Below are 22283 nucleotides of genomic sequence, written 5' to 3' on the forward strand. Positions count from 1 at the left end.
ATTATTTTAAATAACACGAGGTTAATTTTATTGATGTGTTATAATAGTTTTGGATAATTTATTTATCGCCATTTTCGTAAAATATAGTTATATATTTTAATATCATTGTCTATTACTTTCAATGCATACAATTAATTTCCCTAGTTGTTTTTTTTCATTCTTCTTCATCATTTTGTTACTCTATGATTAATTGAAATTTTATTGGTCCGTTCATGTTGCCAGCAAAAAAAATCTAAATTGATAATATAATATACCATATATTATCTTAACCTTCATCAATACGAAAAAAAAATCTTTACAATACGTTTTAATAATAAATTAAATATTCATTTAACATAAATTTGATTACATATTTAAATATCTAATCAAATTGAAAAATCAATTGAAAAAAAATCCAAGCGTTTTGTTTAAAATGACTACCTTTTATTTTTCCCCCTTCCTTTTCTTTGTATATTTGTTATTTTTTTATCTTATAGGTACCTGAATTCACAAAATCCGTTCATCCTATCCTCATTCATAATATTTTCTAGTAAGTTACCGGTACCGGTTACCCATGTACCAAAAATCCAAAACAAACGCAACCAAAATCGTTATGTTTAATGAAATTTATTTAAATTGACAAATAATACAAAATATGTACCCGCCTAGTTAGTGTCTACCTCTAGAAGAGGGGTTCCCAACATTTTAGTACTCTAGAGCACATTCTAAAATACCGGTAGGGTGGCGGGCGCCACCTATTTTTAAGTACTGTCAGCAAATAAACCACTCACACATACAATATCGCAAATATACGAACGTATTTGATAAACCTAGGTACTCAAAAAAAATTAAACCAACAAGTAAATCAAAATAATTCAGATTTGTAATTAATGTTTATTAAAAAATTTGTCTGTCGAATAGTGGCGGACACATACGAATCGTTCCGCGGGCGCCATGCGGCCATAGTGCCCGCGGGCACGGGGTTGGGAACCTCTGCTCTAGAATATTATTTATGGTACATTTACTCGCCTGTCACGAATCTGTCATAAAATAATGTTATGACTTACATATAGGTACCATATAAAAATACTTTTTCTCTAATTATTATTTTGATAGTGGTTTGATAATGCTTGTCTCAGCTTTGCATTCTTTCCTTATTTCACTATTCGAACATCTATCATACATCGTTTTGTCGCACATTCTTCTGAGAGATCGCATTTCGACTGCATTCAGTCTACTTTCATCCTTCTTTTGCCAACTCCCTTGTTTCACTTCCATACATTTGGGTCGGAACCAGGACAAGCTGAGACAAGCATTATCGATAAAATTAAGAAAGGTGTGTTGCGATGGTTTGGACATGTAGAACGAATAAGTGAGGAAAAAATGGTAAAACAAATTTATGAGGCGAATGTTATTGGAAAAAGGAGCAGAGGAAGACCAAGAAAAACTTGGCACGATCAAGTATGCCAAATACTTGAAAGTGGTCAGGTTAGGAGTCGAAATAATCGGCGGGTATGTATGACTCCTCTTCCACGTTCATGCATCTCCAAGAGGCGAAGATGTTTGCAAGGCCAGAGTGGTGTGGCGTTCTATTCTCTCAGCCTACTGTTAGTTAGTTAGTTAGTTATAGTGGTGTGATCATCCATTTTTTATCAAATGTAAAAAAATCATGCATATATCATTTTCCCACAATTATCGATTGTGTATGCAACTTGTCAAACATGGTCATCGATATACGATTGATATTATTTGTTCGAACAGTAATTGGTTAATTGAATTTAATCTAAATATTTAAAATTTGGTCTACAAATAAAAATATCAAATTACTAGCTATTTCTCGTTACGTGCATCTCTCGTCCAATCTCGCTAGTTGACATAACTTCTCGAGGAACATGCACCGTGTTGTTGTTGACTTTATGGAGAGCAAACATCATCCAGCGAGACTGTCTGGCTATCTCATTACGTATGCATGTAGATTACCAACTTTTCTCCAATTAAATAAATGAATGTTTACTTACACTCGGTGAGGTAATAAATACTCGCACATTATGCCAATCTGCGAAAACCATTACGTAGTCCAGTCCAGGGCAGTATTTAATAAATATTAAGTGTAAAATAACTAATATTTATTTTCACCCCCCCTGGGAATCGAACCCGGAATCAACCAGTACACGATAGAGGCGGATTGAATATATATATATATATATATATATATATATATATATATATATATATATATATATATATATATATATATATATATATATATATATATATATATATATATATATATATATATATATATATATATATATATATATATATATGTGCGTGTATGTGCATGTATGACCATTTTATTATCTATTTTGTATATGAAATTCTGACATCACCATTGTGCTGATAAAAAGCAGTAAATTAATTATTCAAGATTCTGATTAACAAAATTGTATTTTAAATAGAGATACATCATCATTTCTTATCGACAGCTATCTATGTATATATTATGTACAATATAGCTTATAAAATAAATTTTTGAAAAACCTTGTATATTAATTGGGTAAAAAAAACATTTACCGTATAAGTACAGTCGGTATTTTATTATTTTCATTTTTATAAAATTTAGTTTCACCAACAAATGCGTAGGAAATTTAAACATATTAAAAAAAATAATATTGAGGCTCTTGAAAGATTTTAATATTTTTCTTTTTTGTCCCTCACATTAATCGAATGTTCATAGGGTACATCATGGTAACAATAATACAGCATTATCTTAGTGATTACTTATTAAAAACATGTAGAAGATGGTGATACGTATATACCTCGTACTTTTATAGAGTGGCGTACAGAATTAAAAAAAAATAGGATAGGCTTTTAGAAAAATAAAGTAATAATTTATACGAAAAAAAACTTGCCACATCCGACTCTTCTCATACAAAAATCTAATAATGCGTATTTTTTCGCTGAGAATATCCGAGGTAACTGTTTTTTTTTTTAGTTTTATCTATTTGATATTGGTTATGAATTGAAAAAAAGTAGCAATTATTTTATAGGTATCTCAACCTGATACGGAACATCTATCGTTCCTCTTTAAAAAAATGTAAGTCTGAGCATCCCCGCCTATTATTGTCCGCCTCCGTAGTGTAATGGTCAGCACGCTCGGCTACCGTTCTGGAGGTCCCGGGTTCGATTCCCAAGGGGGGTAAAATAAATATAAGTGATTTTTTCACTGTCATATTTATTCAATATTACCCTGGACTGGTACCTGAAGCGGAGGGCTGATCACCTTTCATTCATGTGTAAACGATCAAGATAACACTGCGTTTATATGACGCAGTGCCCTATGCACCATTGGGGTGCGGATAAGGGTTTTATTATTATTACTGAGCATCCCCAGGGCCAGCATGTAGCTGGTTTAAGCGATCACTTTACACACTTGTGTAACGTTCACCATTCTGTCCATTATTGAGCATCCATATTGCATTAATCCTTGAAACCTGTATGTGTCAGAACCCCTCAAGTCGGCACAATTTACGATACATTTCGAAATATGGCTGATTATAGCGCCATCAGTTGAGAAATGAAAAACAAACCAGTGTCTGATATAATAATTAATATCAATATTATTTGGCAAATTTCCCTCTTATAACAAAAAAAAAATAACTGTCGCGGTTACGTTTCTTGCACAAATTGTGGAAATTTCCAATTTTCTAATTGTAGAAAAATTATTTATGCGGAACTGGATTAGCTTAGATGAGGATCGCCCTCACCTATTTTTTGATGGACTTTTCGTTACAAGGTCAAATTTTAACAGGACTTGTGGATACCAAAATGTATGTATATTTTATTATAATTTAAATATCGACAGGGTTCGAACCAAATAACATCTTCCCCGAGACTTTTTGCTTTAATCTTAAGGAAATGAGTATTTGCTTCGAAACCGGTCGACATTATAATTATTTTTCAATAGGATAGAGTAGGTATTAAATGATTTATAATTTTGTTTCAACAGGATAGAGTAGGTATTAAATAATTTATTTGCAAATTCGTGTAATTTTGGCAACAGAATAAGTTATTTTTCAAGTCATAGAATATTATGATTGTTTCATTTTAATTTAACTTTTTTCCTTCTCGATATTTTTTGCACTACTCTTTAGTAAAATATGGTTTCGTCATTTTAAAATACCAAGTGTTTAAATAATAATTGAAGATGATTATTATTTTTGAAGTACGAATATTTGTTATGCAGTGTGATTTAAACAATTGTGAGAACGTCATTTGTTTTTTTATTGCTTTTTTACAGTTTTATTTTTTTTAAGTAAATTTTTGTAAAGTCATTATTTCTAAGGCGATTGTAAGTGGGTAGGTTCCACTACCGTAGCACTATTCACAGGTTTAATTATGTAAATAGTGCTACGATAGTGGTATACAGTATTAGTTGCATACTAGTGTAAGGACTGTCCTGACGAAGAAAGGGGTACAGCTCGAAACTGGTAGATAAAAATCTCTTTGATTGGTTATATGCTAACATAACTGTCTGCCTCCGCCGTGTAGCGGTTAGGGCCTTTGACTACCGTGCTTGGAGGTCCCGGATTCGATTGAAATATAAGTATTTTTCACTCTAATATTTATTTAATATTACACTGGTCTAATGCGCAGGGGTGATTCCCTTTCTTTCATGTATTCAACAAGATAACACTACTTCTATACGATGCAGTGCCTTATGCATCATTGGTGCGGATAAGGGCTAGAAGTAGAAAAATATAACTGTATTTTTTTATTAACACATTATACATGCTCTTTTGAGACACGTATATATAATATTATAATTGTCTTAACGGAGACGAAGCGCATTTTTTTATATACGAAGGGACATACAATTTATTTAACAATTCTGCAACTGCGTTATTAATGGTATTTATTTACTCAATTTTTCATTATTTCATTAGCTATATTTTGCTAATATTTATCCGTTTAAAAATTTAAGTTTTTCTCAGTACATATACCACTATTTATTAAAATCTGCTTCTACACGTGTTTCAGTGCATTCCATATGTGTTTATTTACGGTATTTGATTTTGATGTGGAATGCATCGAAACACGTGTCATAATAGATTGTAATAAATAGTGGTATTTACCATTCAAAAGTTATGTTTAAAATACTGTAATTGTTATCCAAAAAGTACTCTATGATTACATTTTTTTAATTGGAATATTTAAATCATATTATTCATGCAAATCACAGTATTTTGGCTGGTTTTTTATCGGTTGATAATATTTTCCGTTGGAATATTAGCATACATTAGGTCTTAGTTAGCCAACTGTTTGGCAAATACTAACAAATTATCAGAAAAACTCCAGTTGAGACATGTACACCGATTTCCATCGGAAAAAAACCTATTTGTGAAGGATTTTTCCTCAACTCTACCAGGAAAACGTTTCTCTAAATATTAAGAAATTATAATTGATCAAAAATAGCGAAAATATTATTTCAAAACCTATCTTCATGTTATTATTATGGAAAATATCCGGAGAACTGGTATATGAAAGGTTTATGAACTATGTATATATAAATCAATAATATATATTTTGAAGTGGGCATTCAAAGGACATTTAGAAAGAGTTAAAGAAAGTGAAGCGAATTTTCTACAAGAAAATAATAATATATAATTGGTTCAAAATAAATGACTTTTATGTTTTGATTATTTTTAGTATATATCAAAACACGATTTAACTTTTTGCATCATTTATTTTCATATAAACGGGAATGATTTTACACGATTACATTATTTTATTGTAAGTATTGTGAAAATCCATAAAAACATTTTATTTATTATTAATTATTCCTTTTTTTTCCAATACTGTAATATAATTTTTTTCAATTTTATATTTTTTTTATGAACGCCTCACTAAGCATAGCCCGTGACGAGACGTTCATTAACATTATTTAAAAAATATAAAAGAAAATACAAATATCGCTCACTCCTTTCAAGAACGTCATAAATCAAAAAAATTGATTTTTCAGGAGAACGTTTTTAAAGTTTTAAAATATAATACAATGTATTAAAAATAAATATCAAGCCACTTATTGAACTTTTTGCTGTGCATCAGATTTTTTTAGGTAAAATCTGAAGGTTTTTTCTCCATTTGAAAAATATTTAGTATATTTAAAAACATAATTAAACAATACCTTTTCTTCAAAATGCAAAAACAACACTTTCTGCCCTGTACCGGGTAAATATTAAGTTAAACATATACCTCTTTTGCTGGGATATAGTTCATTTTCTGGGCATTCCGAAAATATGCACAACTGAAAATTGTCAATTTTTGATTTATGACTTTCTTGAAAGGAGCAAGCGATATGTCTAGATAATACAAGCAATACAACACAAAAAAAGTAAATAGTTATAAACAAAATTATATAAATTCATTTGAATAAAATTCACATTGCAACAAGTGAAAGTAATAATTTTTTTTTTCAGCCGTCCAAATAGAGAGAGACAGGATCAGCTGCCGGAGACCGAGCTACGAGGAGCCCGCGCAGGGAAACGGCCTCTCCGTGGTGTCGCTACTCAACGCTGAAATGCTTTCCAGAAAAGTTGTCGACGCACTCGAGGTATTTACTTATATTAAATTAATATTTATTCTCAACTGGATAGTGCTCAACAAAATTAACCTCTTCTCTCGCAATAATGCATAGGGCACTGCATAGGAGTGATTCGGTTTTCACTAGATCCTTAAACTATATAGAGGCAAGGTTATCGGTACTCTGTACTCCAGATTCTTGGATCTAAGAATGGAATATTTCCTTTTCCTACCTGTTTTTCCTTCTTCAATTCATTTGTATAGCATAATGTCCTTCTTCATGTGCTCCTTCACTTACGTCGTCTGCGTCCCACCAAATATGTTAATTATCTGATCGCCCTGCCTTCATATAAGCGATGATCAAATTAACACCGCATCGATTCAATGCCATGCCGTATGCACCATCTGGGTGAGGATGAGGCTCAAATCAAGAAGAATTTCGACCCTAGATTACGGGATATTCGTAAAATTTACGACGACGAGCAACGAGGCAACATATGTAAAAAATGTAATGACAACTAGCATATGTATCTTAATTTTTTATCATTATTTCATGTAAAGTTCTCAATAAACATCTTGCGCTTATTTTTTAAATGTTTTTTGTAAACAGTTTTTCTTATCGTCATATATTTTACGATAGTACCGATTTATGGCACATTGAAACAAGTCTCGTGGTCTAGGGTTCAAATCTAAATCCATCTGTTTGAATGCCCAGGGTTTTTACTTTTTCGTAGTGTTCAACATTTGATTGATTTTTTTTGTTGTTATTATACCTTGTGGGTTAATGACACTTCTCTCCGATGTTTTGATTTGCATTACACATGGGAGAGTCCATTATTAGGCCAGACGATACAGTCTGAATACAGCCTGAAATATTGACAAGGAGCGCTAAGGACACATGACATATAATAATTCAAAGAATGCTATAAAAATGTAGATATGCTGTTTAAGTGAATCCGTGATTTTCCTACTTTAACCTACGTGATCCCGTGTATATTAAAATCTCCATAAATTATGTTGAATAATGTTAATTTAACATTCGACTGAACTTGACAGTTGAACTTGAGTCAATAATGCCCATTACATCATTTTAAAAATTACTTGTATAAAACATCAATTCAACACTTTAAATATAAAAATTAACTAAGCAGATACCATTGAATAAAATTATAATATATACTTTTTTTTAAATCATAGAATTCTTCATAATATGTTATTATTACATCTAGTTGTGTTGTGGTCCCACGGTTAGTGTCACTGGTCAAGTCAGAGACACTAGATTCGACCCCCACGCTGTTACACTGCCACAACTTGATTCCTATTTATAAACACGAGCATCTTGGCTTACCTAAAAATAGTATTGAATCGAAATATTTGTGCATATTGCAATTTTTTATTTATTTAAAAATAATAATAATATGTACACAAAGTATAAAAAATAACATTTTAGAATCTCATTTCATTCTTTAAAAAAAACAGCTTCTTATAAAGTTCACTTGTTAAAGATCACACTTTTTTAGAAAGTTAAATCCTTGTTGTTTTATGATTTTTTACCATTTGTTTTTTTGTTATTAATAAATTATCTTTATCTTTATTGTAAATCCATTTTCGTACTGTGAAGATCTCTATGAATTTTTGAAGTTTTTGAAGTATTAGATCTCTAGGCAAGTTCTAAGTATTAGTAGATGTTACATTGTCATGTTTGTTGTCGAAGCCCTAATATTTACAATTGAGTTTGTCTTCTGCCTAAATATTCTTTAAGGGTATCAACAAGTCGTAAATTTAAATTTGACGAGTTTAACAAGCAAGCAATGTCAAATATTTGTTCTTACTTTTATAGCTTTAGTTAAAAATTGCAAAACATTTTTTTACCGAGTCGCATTATTTACAATTGAAGACACTGGGACAAAATGTTAATTTTTTGGTTCCTTGTGTACGGTTACATACATACAACTGTTAAATGAAATTATATGTCTCTCAAATCAGGTGTTATATGCTGACAGAAATGTTTCGAGGAACTCGTGAAAATTACTAATGTTCCAATTACACAAGTCAGTACAAGTGAGGGTATGCAGCCGCAAATGCCCTAGACATTGCTGCTATTCTGCTTTTTTGTGACAGTAATTTCTCATCTTATTAAAAACTTCTGTAAATATACCTTAATACCAATAAAATCTTCAACAAATTTAACCCATACTATCCCATTCACTCAAAGCTAAGAGAAAAAATCTTTTTATTTGAACTTTTTTATAGATACTTTGGTTACTGTTTTGTTTACTATTTTTTTATTTTACAAGTTGAAATGTTGATTTGAAAAGCCCATGCATGTGACGAAGGACTGTCACATGTGTTAACAAACAATTTTCTTTTTACTTGCGCGACAGTCCTGCATTTTGACATACACGGAATCACAATTAGTTTGTAATTATTAAAATATGGATCAAAAATTTTTTAACTCACATATCATCCCTGTTTGTGAGAAAGAGTTATTTTAATTCTAGCTTCAATTTACAATCAATGTAAACAAGAAGGAAAATGGATAAATCTTTAGTATTTTTTTCATACTAGGGATGATATTGAGTTTTATAAATACATTTGTATGAATATTTTATTTTTATTTTTATTATAATGATCTAACCTTTTGTCACTCACACATTTGAATGCTGAACTAATATAATGAACTCTTGGTTATGGTCACCTATTTATTAAACCTTACTAAAATTTATTAAATTTATTCCATTCGATGAGAACAGTTACTATCAAATTGAATGATCGCTTTGAAATTCTATCCTCGGTTAATATTATAAAAGCTTAAACTACACAATTTTTGTTTGTGTTTTACTATTAAAAAATATTTTCAAATAAACATCCTTATGAGCATCTGAAAACCGTTATTTTAAAAATGTTTTTTTTATTAATCTGTTTATTCCTTTTTACAATGCATTGTCATTATTTTGATGAATGCCTCACTTTACATATGGTAGCTCTCATCAAATGGACTCGGTTTATTTTTATGAACTATTATGTAACATATTTAATTGTTTATTCATCATGTACTGATTCTTGGTGAAATTATTTATCAAAATTGTTCAATGTCGATATCAAATTTAAAACCCATTAAAAGTGACCCTTCCTGGGAATCGAACCCAGAACTTGATGCATGATAGCCAAACTAAGTACATTTCAGAGGAAATTTATGTGTGTGGGTCGACTGAGAGTGGAGTAATGAGTGGCAAGTAGCGAGTAGCGGGTAGAAAGTAGTGAATAGAGAATGATGTAGCGAATAACAGTAGATTGTGACTAGTGACTAATATGGGTAGAGTGAGAACTTACAAAATATGACTGACGTATGAGAGCATGAGGGAGTGGGTGGTAGCGATTAGAGAGTAGCCAGCAGCGAGTAGAGGTGTGGTAGCATGGGGTAACTAACCCCATAATGGGTGAAGTGAGAGATGTCGGGGTAGCGAGTAGAGGCTAAGAATGGTGACTAACACTACGCGTGACGGCACGGCAGATGTCGCATCCGTTCCTTCACGGCTCCCCGCGTCCACAGCAACTGGGGGCCAACGCGGCGGAGTACGACCTCGCCGGGAAGCAGCTCGCCAACATCAACGACGTGTGCGAGTCCATGAAGCAGCAGCTGCTCATCCTCGTGGAGTGGGCCAAGCTGATACCCGCCTTCACCGAGCTGGAACTAGACGACCAGGTAATACGGGCTCCGTAACATTTCCTAATTATTCTTTTAATTTTACGTGACCGGCTCTCGCAAACTTCAGACATTTGTATATTGTACAAATACTAATCGCGCCATACTTTTCTAGTGCTATAATCAGACATAGGCTACATTTCTTTATCTATTCTCTCGTTGTTTGTAACTTATAAGCTTTCTTTTATATCAAAAGCATAATGAAATTTCATACTTAGAAAATATGATTCACTGTTGCTATAGTCAAACATTTACGTAAATATATAAGCACGGTGTTAAAACACACGAATAAAATAGATTCAAACATGGCTATGCCAAATTTCTGCACAAATAAAAAAAAATCAACCAATATCACAGATATTTTATCAATTTTACATTTATAATTTTATTTTCACCCCCACAGTCTAGTAGCTGCACGATTTAGTACAGATTACCAAAAAGCTTCGATGCTTAAATATTTGGTGCATTTTCCCTTCCAGGTCGCACTATTGCGAGCGCACGCAGGAGAACACTTATTACTGGGGCTCGCGCGCCGCTCCATGCACCTAAAGGACGTCCTTTTATTGGGAAATAATTGCATCATAACCAAACATACGGCAGGTAAATATACCAAACTTCTCATTACCGCACCATTTCTGTACGGCGATTCCTTGATCACTTCACATTTTATCATGGTTCATCTAATAAGCAATGAATTAATAACACAAATAGAATTAAATGTTTTTAATGTATCTTTGTGAAAATATTGGTACACTCTATTCGTATACAAGTCTACCTCTTCATTGATTAGTATGTTTCTCTACCCGTGCAAGATCCTAGGCAGGTTACCCCTGATAATATCAGAGTTTTTACATAAAAATATTTAATTTGTTATGGACTAACACTTGGAAATGTAATACTTATCTTATTACCAATATCTTGAATATTTCGGATTCATATTTGGACTAAAAAATATTTCAATTTAAAAATGAATGAGGCAAGATCAAGATTTTTCAGGTGATATTAAATAAATTGATTGCTATACATCCCTGGGAATCGAACCTAGGACCTCCAGCATGGTAGTCAAACGCGCTAACCATTAAACTGCAGTGGTGGAAGACTATCCAAAATTGCATTGTGTACAATCAAAATAATACTGCATTTAGCAGCTCCTTGCTATATATCATTACATCATTGCTATAAGGGGCTAAGAAAAATACAAGAGATACCTTTTTTACGTAGAATATTCATATTTAAATTGTGTTTTGATCAAGGATATCGTTCATTTGGTGATATTTATATATTTTTCATACAAAAATGTACCAAAACTGACCAATAATAACAGTTTTAGTTTATTTTTGTGTGTATCGGTTAAGGACATGATTTTGTGCATGCACTTATATCTCGCTGGGGGGATATAAGGATTGTGTTAACTCCATGTTGGTATGAGCTCGACTGTTATATGTGTAGCACTGTCTTATTTCAATTGCACAAAACAATATGCAAAACAGTGTAAGGCGGACTAGTGTCACATTTCATAGCACCTACCTAGAACAATATTTAAATATTCCATAGAAACCGACCCGATAAAGAAGCTGATTGTGATCAATTTTTCATCCACATTTTGATCAATCATATGGATTTTATTCATACACTAGTTTTCATATTACTTTTCGTCTAATGTCCAGATTTCCAAGTAAATTTAATATAAAATGTGACAGTTATGTTTTAAATTGCACCTAATTTTACCACATATTTTGGATTTGGTTTGAATTTAAATATTAAAATTTTACCACAAACGAATACCACACCAAACATGTAATAAAATAACTCTCATCATTCGTATTAGCTTGGTTAGGTGGTTACACAGTAAGCCGGCCAACGACTTTGTGAATGCCCATACTTCCATTATTCCCTTTTTTATGATATTTTTTATAATATTTAATCATTTGAAATATTTAATATAAAAATACTTTTTGTCTCTGTTGTGACTCCTAATATATCTTAATCAATTATTGTCCACCTCCAAAGTTAGCGCATTTGCCTACCATGCTCCAGCATGACCCTATTATAACTATTTTTAAAATCCAATATCACCTGAAGCACATTGCCTCCACGTAATAACCAATCAAGTTGACACTTTGTTAATTTGATGCCAGTGCCTTATGCACCACTGGTTTCGAGTGAGGGTTTAAAAAAGATATTTTTAAACAAATATTAGATCATATTATAATTTTTTTTATATTGCAAAAGCTGTGTTTAGTTCATTTTTACTATTTAAGTTTTTTTTCTACTTTTTGCACAAGTTTTCTTTATAACCTTTTTATACTGTATTTACGGTGTGTTTGGTTGTGGATTTTGTTTTTATTTGATTTTAACAATTTTGGTAAAGTGGTGCTTACATTTTACTATACTCACATGACCGGTAAGTAGGATTTAAGATTTGCCGAGTTGGTGACAATGAATAACACTCGTGTTACACATACATATGGTTACGGCTCATCATCACCAAAGTTCATCTACGCCCCTCGCACGTTAACGCTGGCATATTTATGGTTACATATTTACTCTAAAAATTACCATTTTAGACAACTTTTAGGCTATTATTACTTTTTTTTATTACGTTTAATCTCAGTAAGTTTAAACACCGGCCATAGATAAGTCGTTCCGTGGATTATAAATGTCCATAGTTATAAAACTAGAAATGGGAATAGAAAAAGATTTCCATGTCATCATACTTGCAAAAATTACTTAATGTAATATGGGCTATAAATGTACGATGAGATGCCAGAAAGTGTGAAGAATGATAGGAATCTGAATGAATTGAAAATTAAATGTTTTAACTGTTGATATAGTTACTATATTAGTGTAGTGTAAAAATTTTAATCCTAGTTATTAATAACAGAAGGTAATATGTATAAAATCATTAGATATAAAAGATAAATATCAGTTAATATACTTAAATGTAATATTTACATTTGTGTACATATATCGGTTTAAGTAAAAAATAAAAATAAATTGTTCTCAGTGTATCGCATGCCTACAGAAAGTATCCAAAAGAGACAAAAGTCCCCTGATGCAAAGTTCTTCTAGAATTGAGGCATTTGTGAGGCGTCCAGAATATGGTATGCGCTCCATCCTTCTGTGAGTTCCCTTTGTTTGTGTCTAATGATCTCGGATATACGTATAGTTGGACGACTTGGCTGTTTACAATCTCAGTTCTTTCGGGAATATTATTGCTGTTATAATCTCTAATCGTAATTATTATCCTCTGATTTTCTCAACCCGGTGTAGTAGTCCCTTCAATGAGATATTCACTTGTTGCCAGTAGCTTTGTATCATCAGGGTTATCCTAAAGTTCACACGTTTTTATCAAACGTATCGGCATATTCCTTACAAATTTATTCATAGCATTAGTAAATGTATAGTTCTTTTTTTTTCACACTTATAAATTAACTTTACCGGTATTTAGTTAGTTAGGACAATTGTCCCAACTAATTAGTTGGTGAACTTATTTACGATTGACCATAAAATTTCATTTTAATAGTGGTTATAAAATCTGTAGAATTCACATGGGAAGTGAATCATCATTGGGTATGAGTAAGTGTGAGATTCAACTGACTAGCGTGTGACTCATATGTTGCCTTATTTAGAAGGAATTAATTGTATATTTCAAAATCATTTAGGGCAATATGTCAACACTATACGTATTGTCTTTTACACATTCTTTCGTATCATTTTGCCACAAAACATGTATTATAAATATGCCAGATCAGTTAGTGAAAATGGGAGCATCGTAGTTGAGGAGTTGCGACGTGGTACCCCAGTGCAGTCAGTGTGATGTAATGTGTGTGGCCACAGTGTCACTATGTTACCCAACAGACCCTCGCGTGGCGTCAGACCTGGACATCAGCGTAGTGGGATCCCGGATCATGGACGAACTGGTCAAGCCCATGACGGAGGTGCAGATCGATGACACAGAGTTCGCTTGCCTTAAGGCTATCGTCTTCTTCGACCCATGTAAGTGCTTTTAGTGTTAGGAGATTGCGTTTTGTTACTTACCATATCTCGTTTCACTGATAACTCGAAGTTCTTCAGTGATTGTTTTTTATCCAAGCCACGAGACTTTGAGATTTCTTCATGAAAGATGCACCATTGTTGACATCCTTCAAAAAATGCTCGAAACATTATTATCAACTCCTTTATCTATTCCTTCATCGTTACTGTCCTAATGGCTGATGATAATGTCGGGTCATTACTCTTTCCTCAATCATTTCCTGACCTGCATTTCCTTCAATCTATTCCTGACTTTTCCTACACGCACTTCTTATTCATATTATTAAATTATGCAAATATTCTATTTACATATCCTGAGCATACTGAGAAAACTGACCAAGTAAAAATAAAAATTAATGAGTCATTGTGACTAATTACTTCATTAATTCTGATTTATGGATTTAAGTTTTTAAAAGGTTTTAAAACCTTAAACTAGACGGTGTTGGAGTTATAATGGAATGAGAAGGAATTTCCTATATCGTAAGAGTTTTTATTCATTTAAATGAATTTATGTTAATATTATATCCATGAAATTGGTCACTTTTCGCCGTACGCTCATAAATTTTATATTATTACAGTTAACAAAAAAAAGTTTTTTTTTATTTATTCTATATTTTTTTACATGCTGAAAATGGAATTCAAAAGTAAGACCCTTATATGTATTTAATTTAAAAACTTGTAAAAGAACACAAATTTAATATTTTATTATGTACATTAGTAAATTTATTTATTAATTTTGAAACATATATATAATATTCCCGGGGAGTAATTTCTATTTCTCATTTTGGTGAAAGTTGTCCGAGGGTATGTTGGAGGGTTTTTTAAGATAGTAGCGGACATTCTGATGTCTACATTATATTAAATGCTTTATGACGAATTTTTACCTATGTCATAAGAAAAATTTATTGATTTAGTGCCATCTAGTGATTAAGTCATAAAATAAAATATTAATATTCACCAATCACTACTATGTACTTCTGAAACTTGAAAAGAGATGTCACTATCATATGTTATTAAAATCTTCAAAATTGTTTGATTCTTCTGTAAATATCATAACCTCTTTTTCAAATTAAAAATAGTTTAATTTTATTTACATAAATTTAAAAAAATATATTAATATGGTATCTTGTTATGGTTTACTAACCAAATTCTCACAAAAAACTCAGGTTCACAAATTGATGGACATACATACTTCAAAACATGATATAGGAAATTAGTTTAGGGAAATACTGGCTTCAGCAGACCCGAATGCCTATCTCAATTGCAGTGCATTAAATAATGTCTTTGATTAGAATCCAATTTGTTTGAAGTATATGGCAGTCGCCAAAAGTGATTATTCCCAGCATTATACTTATACATATTTACTTGATTGATAACAAAACACATCAATATAAATACCACCTTTAAGGCCCAACCTATAACGCCTTTAAGGTTATGATAAACTGCAACGTAAAGCTCTTTAAACCCAGGTAACATTTGATGTAATTGAATTTTTTGCTAAAAATACTGTTTTTGTATTGAAAAATAAGTTTTTCTTTTTAATAAATTTATGGTTTTTGAAAAGATAAGAGATTTTGAAAGGTAAGGAGTTAAAAAAATTATAAAAATATTTTTTCAGTGTATATCTTACAAAAAATCAAATATGTACCAATATATATTCTCAAAAAAAAAATTATGCACGGAAAGACGTCCGACCTCTATGATAATGTAGATATATTTTTGCGTTCTGAATTGGAACGTTTGAGATCTCGGCCATAATATATATCTGCTATGGTAGTAGTGAAATAATAGTATTGGGAAGAAAGCGCGGTATAGCTAATGTATTATGGGCTGGGCAGATGCGAAGGGGCTGTCGCAGCCGCAGCGCATCAAGCAGCTGCGCCACCAGATCCAGATGAACCTGGAGGACTACATCAGTGACCGGCAGTACTCGCAGCGCGGCCGGTTCGGGGACATCCTGCTCACGCTGCCCGCGCTGCAGAGCATCACCTGGCAGATGATCGAGCAGATCCAGTTCGCCAAGCTCTTCGGGGTGGCGCACATCGACAGCCTGCTGCAGGAAATGTTGCTTGGAGGTTCGCCCATTTTGAGTAATTATACATTTCAATACTACTTAGACATAGTTCCCGTCATCTCCCTGTCACTCGTCAGACATCCCTATGTTTGAGTATGCCAAATATGCGTAATACACACATTCTACCCATTTATCGGTTCCTTCGACCGTTTCAAGCAGTCGGTTCCGCTTATAGGCTGTGCATAAGACCATCAATACACTGGTAATATATATATACTATACATACATACTCATACTCGAGCAGTTGATTTCCTTGTTTGGAATCTAATGTATTAAACTTTTTTTTCTTTTTTTACAAAAATATTCGTAATATTAGTATATGACCACTCACCGATAATAACTACCACTGATGTATTATATCTTGGGCATTAGTAGAAAAATCAAAGTTCTCCAGTAAAGAGTTTCTGGTATATTCACAAAGAACTGGCAACTTTACAAACTGTTTAGAATCTGGTTGAATTTATTTATAAACATTTTATTTAAATGCATTTGGTATTCGGAATGTAGCTTGTCCCAACTTTATTTTGACATCAATAACTCATTTTTAAATTCTAAATTTGCTTCTAACTCCCTCAATCTGATTTTTGAGTCAGAACTGGGTGCCTGGTTTTAAAATTAATGTAAATTCAGTCATCTTCATTATTATTTGTTAATATACCCTTTCGTTATATTGCTGGATGCCTATTTTTTTTTTTTATTAGTGTATGTAAATAAGTAAAATTCTGATCTGTATTTTTTCACTATAAAAAACTATATTAAATTTTTTTATGAACCTGATCACAAACTGCTCGAGTCGCAGTTTATTGTGACTTTAAAGTATGTATTTTTTATTACGTATCTTAATATATGCAATAAATTAAAAGTCAAAGTCACCACTCCTAGTAGCCAAAATAATATTTCTGACTTTTAATATGTATACTCTGAAATAATTTAACAAATGCCTTAAGCCAGAGATACACTCCGCGATAAGTCGCAGCTGTCGCATGTATCTGACTTAATTTGTATACTGAGAATTGACTACCATATTTTACTATAGATTTAATCCGCAAGAATGACGAGTTAGCTCATTACATCTTTAGATGTAAGTCATCAAGTGGTCATAAGTTATTTTAGCATTTAGTCAATTGTGACGTGAATTCACGCATTGACGAGAAACACTATTTTATGAGAGTGTTTGGTTCTGATTTGTTATTAAGAATTTACTCGAGTGCATGTTTAGCAATCAAAAATCATTGTTTGTTTTCCAGGCGCCACAGCTGACGCGAGCGCGTCTAGCAACGGCCTGGACGGAGCCGTGTCTCCCGTGCTCACTCCGGGCACCAGCTCTGGGTCACCCCTTGCCTACTCGGGGGCTCCGCTCTCCCCGCCCTCGCCACCGCAGCCCTACCTGACGCCCGCGGGCTCCTCCACGCCCCCGCAGAGCGAGGCCCCCCACCACGTGCACATGATGGGGTTCAACGACTCCCCCTATGCCATGACAGCCTTCAAGCAAGAGCCAGAGTCCATCATGTGAAAGGAATAAACCTAGTTTCTCGGTGCCACTTCGGTTAGGGACCAGTAATTCGTATTTACAACTTATCTAGAATGTAATCTGTAATAGGTGTACAATTTGTAAATTTTACTTGTGGTATGTACGTGTATAAAGACAAATGATCAGAGATAAATCTTATCCTCGCCACTTTTATTCTACCCTCATCCATTTGAAATCATTATTTTTCTTGTAAATTAATGCCAATGTGTACCCATTTGCTTAAAACCATTATAAACGCCACCCGATTCCTGCAATTGCAAAATTAATTCAAGTAGTATTTATTTTCTATTGGTCTGGGGCCAAACACTCGGTGGCATAAAATAGCAACCCAAAAATGGAGCAATAGGATAAGATAAAGGTCGGAGAATCCAAGCAAGTTAGGCATATATTTGATACTTTAGATTCAAGATTTTATAAATAACTCAATGAAGAAGTTTATCAAGATGGAAATATTGAAGTTTATTTACAGGGCTTAGGTTGGCTGATCTAAGTGATAACTTTATACACCGTGTAATATTCACCATTCTACCTATAACTAGACGACCTCATTACGGGAATTTTTCAAAGTTGTGTACATATATGTGGCAAGTGAGAACAAAACATTTTTTCAGAGTTTCACAAGCGACATCTGTGGTTCAAATTTGTGATTTTTAAATTTACACACATTTAAGTCAGCCTGCATTGGTCGTATTGACAAATATCTTCGTTCAGTTAAGTTTTCAGCTAAAAGTAACCTTTTTGTGCATTGCAATCTTAGAGTGGAAAAATACATTCATATTACGTTCCTTGTTATTTGTTTAGTGAGCGGAGAAAAGCCACCATAATGTTTGATAGAAAGTATCATTTGCGCGAGCAGGAAAATTATATGCAAATTGTGTTTTGCGCAAAAAGGTTTTTACTTTAGCACTCTTTACTAAAATACTTGCTCGTGTTAACGAGTTAATAATATTTATTAGATTTATAAGTGGATATTTAAGTTCTGTCGGAATGGAAAACAAACACTCGGCTGTCGTAATGTCGATATAAGACGTAAAGAAAATTGATAATTTTGCTCAATTTCTTATCAGGGTTTTCATTTTAGGAAACTTTGTCAAATTAGACTAGAATATATTACATATTGCAATTCATGAAATTGATTGATATGAATTCATAAAATATGTACAATAATGAAATATCCGCAAATATTGAGGAACATATTTATGAAATATGTTTATACGCGATTCTACATGTGTACATATTTATGAAATACATATAATAAAGACTTATTTATTAATTAAATTATTATGTCTTCTATGAAGAGCCAAAAGTAATTCTTAAAATGGTGCTCTCTCTCTATCTCTCTCGAGTTAATTATTTTCATAATTTAATAGTTTATTTGATTAAAAAAATATTTACAAAAACATGCCTGTATTACATTCAAAATCATTTGATTGCATATTGTTAAATTTTGATTTAATATTTATTAGATATTTAATTTTTATAAATGAATATATTTATGTCTCCGAGCACTCAGACATACGTCGCTTACATAAATGTGCGTCGTTACTACCTAGTAACCTCACCCATTTATTGATTGACGACCATGGAATCATGGTTTGTAATATTTAGGAAACACTCAGAATCATTATAAAAAAAAAATACAACAAAGAACAAAAGTTCTTCATACAAAATATTTATTACTATTCATGCGACAAGTAGACGGTCCCGAAGGACATCCAGTGTGTCCATGATCCCAGCAATAATGGTGGATGCTGTTGCCATGCGACAATGCGACGTATCGCATGTTTGGGTATGGAGATTTTGCATGAGTTGTCTCGGGCATTAGTTTACAAACATACTGATTACCGAAGTAATGAGTGAGTAATTTACTTTTTTTTAATTCTTATAAATTTCTCATTTTTTGTTAGAAATATATTTTTTTCATAGTTGGCTTGCTAAGGCATGTTTATTATTATTTAAAATTATACTTTTTCAAAAATTTAAATTGACTTTCTAGAAGGTTTGAATAAAAATATTTCATGTATGATGACACACATGTTTTATATTTACCAGTGCAGAGATATGTAGGTAAATAAGATTTTTTAGTAAGTCAAAATTCCTTTTGAATAACGTGTTTTTCTTCAATCAGACTCGGACAGTTATTTGATTGAAAATACACATAATATTTAGCTCTGCTCAGTAATCATCAATTGTAATCGAGTTAATTTTATATTGAAATAATTTGTGGCTACATATTATCCATATTCAGACAACAGACTATCACCAACTAACACTATTGTGCCCTTTTTCTGTATGTACTATAATTCCGACTACAGATATTATAATTTACTCAAAATATTAAGGTACTGTGTTTAAATTCAACAGTGCAATTTTGCCAAACCCGAACCCGATCACCGTGTTACAATATATATTTGTAATAAGCATTAAGATTTTAACTGATTTTAAATCTATGAATAAGTTTTACATATGCAGCACATATTCTGTCATGTTTTATTTTTTATTTTAAAAACTTATTTTCTCGGGAATCATTGTTTTTTTATTGCATTAATGGATATGTAAGTAACAAACCATTTAGATAATAAATTATCCACTTATAACCTTTGAAGAAGACAATGTATCTGAAAAAAATAATATTCCTCCAAAGCAAATATTTTTACTTTGCGTCTTTTTCACTATCTATGTAATGTTCAAATTACTATCACAAACAGGATGTTTTATGATAAAACTACAAACTCATATTTTTCTTCGGGATTATTTAGAATTTTTTTTTTAATCAATGAAAAATGTTTGATGCAAAAAAATCAGTAGGATTTCGATAAACTGTCTAAAGAAATTTTGATTGTATGTTAGGTACCACGCAAGCACAAACTCTGTGCCAATCGTTGGGTGATTTTTACAAAAATGGCGATATTTAAATTGACCATTATTACATAGAGTTTTAATATTGTACCATATGTTGTTGTGTTCTGTATGAACTGAGAAATGGCACCATAGCGAGTGTTGTTAAGTGACGTTTTCATGAATAAGGATTTTATTTACGATGTTTACAAACAATTGTTTAAATACCTTTAGTTTATATCTTAATTATGTTGCACTCCGTTGTAAATATTTTTTTATTCTTACTTTATCATGGTCAGTATATTGTATTATTCATGTTATAGGATTGCTCTTTTTTTTAATTAGTTTTAATTTGTTAAAATTGTTTGATTAGCTTATTCCAAAACGAAACATGTGATTCGCAAGTACATGGCATAAGAAAGTAAATGAGTTTTATCATGTTTTTTTTTTACATTTTGTATTACAAAATGCAATTTTATCTTATATTTTATTAATACATATAATATGTACATAACAAATAACACGGAATATTGATATTGCATTATAAATGAGGGGAATAAAATATCCATCAAATAAAGAATGTTTACCATTTTCTACATATTTATGTGTAATAATAATTATGTATTATTCTTTTAAAAGAATGTTGACATAGTAATATTAAAAAATACCACTAAATATTGCAATATACATGTGTGACACATGTTTCAATGAACTCTACATAGTTACCCAAGTTGACTTTGAATTTAAATATTGATAAATATTACCACAAAGTGACTGCTGAATAATTTAATAAAATTCTTATTTTTACATTTTCATAAATATATTAATATTTGTTAATAATAAATCATCTAATTTCAAATCTTTGAATAACGATTTTTTTTTAAAAAGCAATAATGATTTATAAGAGTTTTTAAAGATATTGTTATTTATTAAAGAAATTTGTTGTTGCCCGATTTCCATAGTCCATTCTCATTTTTTTTAAATATTTTATAATGCTTGAGATTTTTTTGTTAAATAAAAATTGTTAGTTATTGCAATAATTGATATTAGAAATACCACTCTTTTACTGTATTTTGTCATAAAGTTTTTACAACACATATGATATTTTGTATAATATAAAAAGCTTAATATTTCTACAATTATTGTTAAACTGATATTAATACTTTTATTTCAAACATGATTTTGTTTGTTGGTTCTAAATACCAAATAGATATTCTGTTGATGGAAAATAAGCACAATTTAAACATTTTACAAAATGGTTTGCTCGAGTCTATCAGTGAACGAAAGGTCAGTTTGATAAATTTGTCTTTTAATTTGTTTATTTATTTCTAGCCAATGCCAGTTGGGTTTTTTTCCCTAATGTTTATTAGTTTTGCTATAATTTTTCTGATTTCGCCATAATTTATAACTAAGTCACATTTTTTATACATACAATTTATTTTCAATACAATTTTTGTATTGAAACATCATTTTTCACCTTTAATTTTAAGTAATCTTCATACATACATTAATTATTTACTTGTGAATTCTTTTTTAAA

At 31.5% G+C, this 22283-nt stretch overlaps 1 protein-coding gene across 13 annotated transcripts in view; it reads left to right on the forward strand.

Annotated features, from left to right (window-relative positions):
- Positions 1 to 18045, forward strand: part of Hnf4 (Hepatocyte nuclear factor 4) — an 88778-nt gene extending 70733 nt beyond the window's left edge. For 3 of the 13 annotated variants that reach the window (XM_088271156.1, XM_088271167.1, XM_088271162.1), the window contains 6 exons: positions 6459 to 6592; positions 10076 to 10267; positions 10747 to 10867; positions 14108 to 14266; positions 16141 to 16392; positions 17624 to 18045. In XM_088271156.1, coding sequence (XP_088127282.1) covers positions 6459 to 6592; positions 10076 to 10267; positions 10747 to 10867; positions 14108 to 14266; positions 16141 to 16392; positions 17624 to 17889 — 1124 coding nt within the window. In that variant the 3' untranslated portion in view covers positions 17890 to 18045. The remainder of the gene's footprint in view (positions 1 to 6458; positions 6593 to 10075; positions 10268 to 10746; positions 10868 to 14107; positions 14267 to 16140; positions 16393 to 17623) is intronic. The other 10 variants (XM_088271158.1, XM_088271165.1, XM_088271161.1 and 7 more) reach the window with 6 other exon arrangements.
- Positions 18046 to 22283: the final 4238 nt, after the last annotated feature.

The sequence above is a fragment of the Brachycentrus maculatus genome, unplaced genomic scaffold, assembly GCF_059751285.1.
Source record: "Brachycentrus maculatus isolate JH-2025_06_01 unplaced genomic scaffold, ASM5975128v1 h1tg000421l, whole genome shotgun sequence".
NCBI lineage: Eukaryota > Metazoa > Arthropoda > Insecta > Trichoptera > Brachycentridae > Brachycentrus > Brachycentrus maculatus.